A 5,999-nucleotide genomic window follows, 5' to 3' on the forward strand; every position below is an offset into this window, starting at 1 on the left:
GTTTAATACCTCTAAAATGACAAATTAAACATTGGCCAAATTGTCAAATATGAGAGGCAGAAATTGTGAAAATAGCAGATCTACATGCTCACAACGCCTTATACAAAATGTAATGCCTCAACTCTTAGTGCTCGTTGGGTGAGGGGGTCCCCATTTGAAATATGATTATTTTGGGGGTCACAGCCTGAAAAGGTTGAGAACCACTGTTTTACATGAAGCCTTCCCCAAAAACCATTTGAGTCGTGCGCTCCCAGGACCGTCCCAAAATACTAATTTAACCGTCCCCAAATGAATAGTGTGTTGCCTATAGCAACCACACTATAGCAACCACGCTAATAATAATAATACATATTAATATTATAATACTAATACGTTAATTTATTGATTTATATGTTTTTTCTCTCTCTCTGGCTCAGCCCATGCACTCTTCAGCAGCAACCAGTTGAGCTGTCACTCAATGACACCCCCCCCCCCCCCCCCCCCCCCTTCCACTTTGGATGATCTTTTGTACTACTATCTCACCTTCTCCTTTCTTCCGCCCCCCCACCCCCCACCCACACACACACACACTCCAGTGCCCCCACCCCACCCAGTTCTGCCACTAGTACCTCCCCAGACAGAAGTCCCCCCCCCTCACCCCCTTCCAAGACTGCCATCCTCCTGACACCTGTCCCTTTTGCTCCACCTCGAGACCCACCCTCCCTGACACCCCCCACCCTGTGTGTCCATGGGGTGTCCCTCTGGTGTATAAAACCCCTGAGAATCTAGGAGAGAATTCAGTCAAGCACTCCAGAGTTTGGAGGGTGCCACACATTCAGGACAACGGTGGACCAACGGGTGAAAAGCTGCAGATAAACCACAGAAGAAGTTTAAGAGCTCCCTTCGTTTCTCCAGCAAGGATGGAGAACGCACACACAGAGGCCCCAGAGGAATGCCTGACTTTCTTTGGGGTGAACGAGGCAACCGGCCTCACGGTCGACCAGTTCAAGAAGAACCTCGCCACCTACGGACACAATGAGTTGCCCCCTGAGGTGGGCAAGAGCGTCTGGGAGCTGATCGCCGAGCAGTTCGAGGACTTGCTGGTCAGGATTCTGCTGCTGGCCGCTTGCATCTCTTTTGTGCTGGCTTGGTTCGAGGAAGGCGAGGAGACTGTCACCGCCTTCGTGGAGCCCTTCGTCATTCTTCTCATCCTCATCGCCAACGCCGTTGTGGGCGTATGGCAGGAGCGTAACGCCGAGGACGCCATCGAGGCTCTGAAGGAGTACGAGCCCGAGATGGGCAAGGTTTACCGCGCCGACAGGAAGAGCGTGCAGATGATCAAGGCCAGGGAAATAGTCCCCGGTGACATTGTGGAGGTGTCTGTTGGTGACAAAGTCCCCGCTGACATCAGGCTGGTTTCCATCAAGTCCACCACCCTGCGTGTTGACCAGTCCATCCTCACTGGAGAGTCTGTCAGCGTGATCAAGCACACTGAGCCAGTCCCCGACCCCAGGGCCGTCAACCAGGACAAGAAGAACATGCTTTTCTCTGTAAGTGACTCCTATTTTATATTTGTATTATTATGTTGCTGTTGGTTCTCGACCTGTGGCTCGGGAGCCCCAGGGGGTCCCCAGATGATTTTGGGGGGTCCCCGGATGATTAACTTAATGTGCAACATTGGTTTCTCACTCAACAGCAAACAAACCGACATAAAGTTTAAGTGTATAGAGGGTACCTGCACATTTCTAAAGTGAGAATTTAAGTACTTTTTAATACCTCTAAAATGAAAAATTAAACATTGGCCAAATTGTCAATTATCAGAGGCAGAAATTGTGAAAATAGCCGATCTACATGCTCACAACGCCTCGCAACACGAGGCGTTGTGAGCATGTAGATCTGCTATTTTCACAATAGAACCGTGTTATACAAAATGTAATGCCTCAACTCTTAGTGCTCGTCAGGGTGGGGGGTCCCCAGTAAAAATATGATTATTTTGGGGGTCGCAAACCTGAAAAGGTCCACTGGCCTATAGAACTGTTTCTCAAACTTTCAAATTTCAAGGTCTCCACTTAACTCCGACAGTGTACAAATGGAACCAAATGGACCCGTTGGAGTCCATTTGGTTCCATTTATACACTGTCAGAGTTACAAACTTGTAAGGGGTCAATTTAGACCCCCAACTTTGAGAACCACTGGCCTATAGGGCAACACCCTATTGGGTAGCACTTTATAATGAAGTACCTCAATAAAGGCTAATTAACAGCTAATAAGGCACTTATTAACAATGAATTAACAGCTAATAAGGCACATTAAGTCCTAATAGTGCATTTATAAACCCTTTACTATGCACTTATTATGAGATCAATTAACACTAACAAATCCTTAATAAAATCTTTATTATAACAGTATAAACAATTAATTAAGCCTTTATTAACACTTTATTAGGCAATTTAAAGCCACCTATTCTAAAGTGGGAACACATCGGGTACACCCGCCACTCTGACATGTCGGTTGAGTCCTAATTGTGCATTTAGAAACCCTTTACTATGCACTTATTATGAGATCAATTAACACTAACAAATCCTTAATACAATCTTTATTATAACAGTATAAAAAACAACAAGTCATTAATTAAGCCTTTATTAACACTTTATTAGGCAATTTAAAGCCACCTATTCTAAAGTGGGAACACATCGGGTACACCCGCCACTCTGACATGTCTCCTTTCCGACATGTCAGAGTGGCGGGTGTACCCGATGTGTTCCCACTTTAGAATAGGTGGCTTTAAATTGCCTAATAAAGTGTTAATAAAGGCTTAATTAATTGTTTATACTGTTATAATAAAGATTTTATTAAGGATTTGTTAGTGTTAATTGATCTCATAATAAGTGCATAGTAAAGGGTTTATAAATGCACTATTAGGACTTAATGTGCCTTATTAGCTGTTAATTCATTGTTAATAAGTGCCTTATTAGCTGTTAATTAGCCTTTATTGAGGTACTTCATTATAAAGTGCTACCCACTAGTGTTATTTTTCCGAGTTTATGGAGGAACTTTTAACCAATGAGGAACCAGCATTCTTGTGACGTCACCTTTATGCAGCTTCCTCATTGGCTAAAAGCAGGTTTTGCTGCTTCCGCATTAGCTAAAAGTTACTCTATAAAGTAACCCCATTGACCTGAATGGGAAAATGCAAAAACAGCAACCACACTAGCAATTTCCCAGAATTGCATCTTTCTAGTTATTTAATAGCTGTTCTTCTTCATAATTTTCCTCCTCCAATTTTTTTTCATGTCCACGACTGTCTTTTCACCTTCCTGTTCCTATTTCCTCCTCAGGGTACCAACATTGCCGCTGGCAAGGCCATTGGTGTGGCTGTGGCTACAGGTGTTTCCACTGAGATTGGTAAAATCCGTGACCAGATGTGCGCCACTGAGCAGGAGAAGACCCCCCTGCAGGCCAAGCTGGACGAGTTCGGCGAGCAGCTGTCCAAGGTCATCACTCTTATCTGCATCGCTGTCTGGGCTATCAACATCGGCCACTTCAACGACCCCGTCCATGGAGGCTCCTGGTTCCGTGGCGCCGTCTACTACTTCAAGATTGCCGTTGCCCTGGCTGTGGCCGCCATCCCTGAGGGTCTGCCCGCCGTCATCACCACCTGTCTGGCTCTGGGAACCCGCCGTATGGCCAAGAAGAACGCCATTGTCAGAAGCCTACCATCCGTGGAGACCCTGGGCTGCACCTCCGTCATCTGCTCCGACAAGACTGGCACCCTCACCACCAACCAGATGTGTGTGACCAAGATGTTCATTATCAAGAATGTCGATGGTGACCACGTTGACCTTGATGCCTTTGACATCTCTGGCTCCAAGTACACTCCCGAGGGCGAAGTTTCCCAGGGAGGTTCCAAGACCAACTGCAGCGCATACGACGGCCTTGTTGAGCTGGCTACCATCTGCGCCCTGTGCAATGACTCCTCTCTTGACTACAATGAGTCCAAGCAGATCTATGAGAAGGTTGGTGAGGCTACTGAGACCGCCCTGAGCTGCCTGGTTGAGAAGATGAACGTGTTCAACTCTAACGTCAAGAACCTGAACAGGATTGAGAGAGCCAATGCCTGCTGTTCAGTGATCAAGCAGCTGATGACGAAGAACTTCACCCTGGAGTTCTCCCGTGACAGGAAGTCCATGTCCGCTTACTGCACCCCTGCTAAGAATGTTGGCGGTGCCAAGATGTTCGTGAAGGGTGCCCCCGAGGGTGTGATTGATAGGTGCGCCTACGTCCGCTTTGGCTCCACCCGCGTTCCCCTGACCGGTGCTGTCAAGGAAAAAATCCTGAGTCAGATCAAGGAGTGGGGTACTGGCCGTGACACCCTGCGTTGTCTGGCCCTGGCCACCTGTGACAACCCGCTGAAGGTTGAGGAGATGAACCTTGAGGACGCCACCAAGTTTGCTGACTATGAGGTAAGAACCACACACATTCTGGCTTTGCCAGCCAGGTGCTTGAAAGTTTAAGGGCATGTTAGCTAAATAATATATAACTTGTATATAACTATCAAGTACTTACCTCCTTTCCTCCCATCTCCCCCCAGACTGACCTGACCTTTGTTGGCTGCGTTGGTATGCTGGATCCCCCTCGTAAGGAGGTCACTCCAGCCATTGAGCTGTGCAGAGCCGCTGGAATCCGTGTCATCATGATAACCGGTGACAACAAGGGAACCGCCATCGCTATCTGCCGTCGTATTGGCATCTTCACTGAGGACCAGGATGTGGAGGGCAAGGCCTACACCGGACGTGAGTTTGACGATCTGCCCAGCGACGAGCAGGGCCCAGCTGTGCGCAGAGCTTGCTGCTTCGCCCGTGTGGAGCCAGCCCACAAGTCCAAGATCGTTGAGTTCCTGCAGGGTTACGATGAGATCACTGCCATGACCGGTGATGGTGTGAACGACGCCCCCGCCCTGAAGAAGGCCGAGATTGGTATCGCCATGGGCTCCGGCACCGCAGTTGCCAAGTCTGCCTCCGAGATGGTCCTGGCTGACGACAACTTCTCTTCCATTGTGTCTGCCGTCGAGGAGGGCAGAGCCATCTACAACAACATGAAGCAGTTCATCCGCTACCTCATCTCCTCCAACGTTGGCGAGGTCGTCTGCATCTTCCTGACTGCTGCCCTGGGTCTGCCCGAGGCTCTGATCCCCGTCCAGCTGCTGTGGGTCAACTTGGTGACTGACGGTCTGCCCGCCACCGCCCTGGGCTTCAACCCTCCTGACCTGGACATCATGGACAAGCCCCCACGTTCCCCCAAGGAGCCCCTGATCTCCGGCTGGCTGTTCTTCAGATACATGGCTATCGGTGGATACGTCGGCGCTGCCACTGTTGGTGCTGCTGCCTATTGGTTCATCTACGATGCCGAGGGTCCCGGTCTCACCTACTACCAGCTGTCCCACTTCATGCAGTGCCACGATGACAACGAGGACTTCTTTGACATTAGGTGCGAAGTCTTTGAGGCTGAAGCTCCCATGACCATGGCCCTGTCTGTGCTGGTCACCATCGAGATGTTCAACGCCCTCAACAGCTTGTCTGAGAACCAGTCTCTGCTCCGCATGCCCCCATGGGTCAACCTCTGGCTGCTTGCTGCCATGACCCTCTCCTTCTCCCTGCACTTCATGATCATCTATGTGGATCCCCTGCCCATGGTCTTCCATCTGACCCACTTGAACATTGCACAGTGGCTGGTTGTCTTTAAGCTTTCCATCCCTGTCATCTTTATTGATGAGATCCTGAAGTACTGCGCCCGTAACTACGTTGAGAAATGATAAATCAATCAACTCGTGTTTTTTTTGTTTAACTTAAATTATTTAAATTAAATTAAATCTTTTGAAGTTATGTCAGGAGTCAGGAGTCTTTACTTGTCTGGGTTGTGAGCTGAACGGAATTTAAAAGTTCTATGCAATATACAGTATGTGGTGATATCTCTCTATCAGCTAAGTAAAGGGGCCCTTTGCTACAGGGGGTCCCCAGCAA

At 48.6% G+C, this 5,999-nt stretch overlaps 1 protein-coding gene across 1 annotated transcript; it reads left to right on the forward strand.

Moving 5' to 3' along the window:
* Positions 1-899: 899 nt before the first annotated feature.
* LOC308299304 (sarcoplasmic/endoplasmic reticulum calcium ATPase 1-like) lies at positions 900-5,791 on the forward strand (the record flags this gene model as incomplete). The annotated part of the gene is made up of 3 exons (XM_080743048.1): positions 900-1,529; positions 3,318-4,442; positions 4,571-5,791. 3 exons carry the CDS (start codon positions 900-902, stop codon positions 5,789-5,791), a joined length of 2,976 nt encoding a protein of 991 aa, XP_080599174.1.
* Between the last annotated feature and the right edge of the window lie 208 nt (positions 5,792-5,999).

The sequence above is a fragment of the Nannobrachium achirus genome, assembly GCF_963921795.1.
Source record: "Nannobrachium achirus genome assembly, chromosome: 15".
Taxonomy (NCBI): Eukaryota; Metazoa; Chordata; class Actinopteri; order Myctophiformes; family Myctophidae; genus Nannobrachium; species Nannobrachium achirus.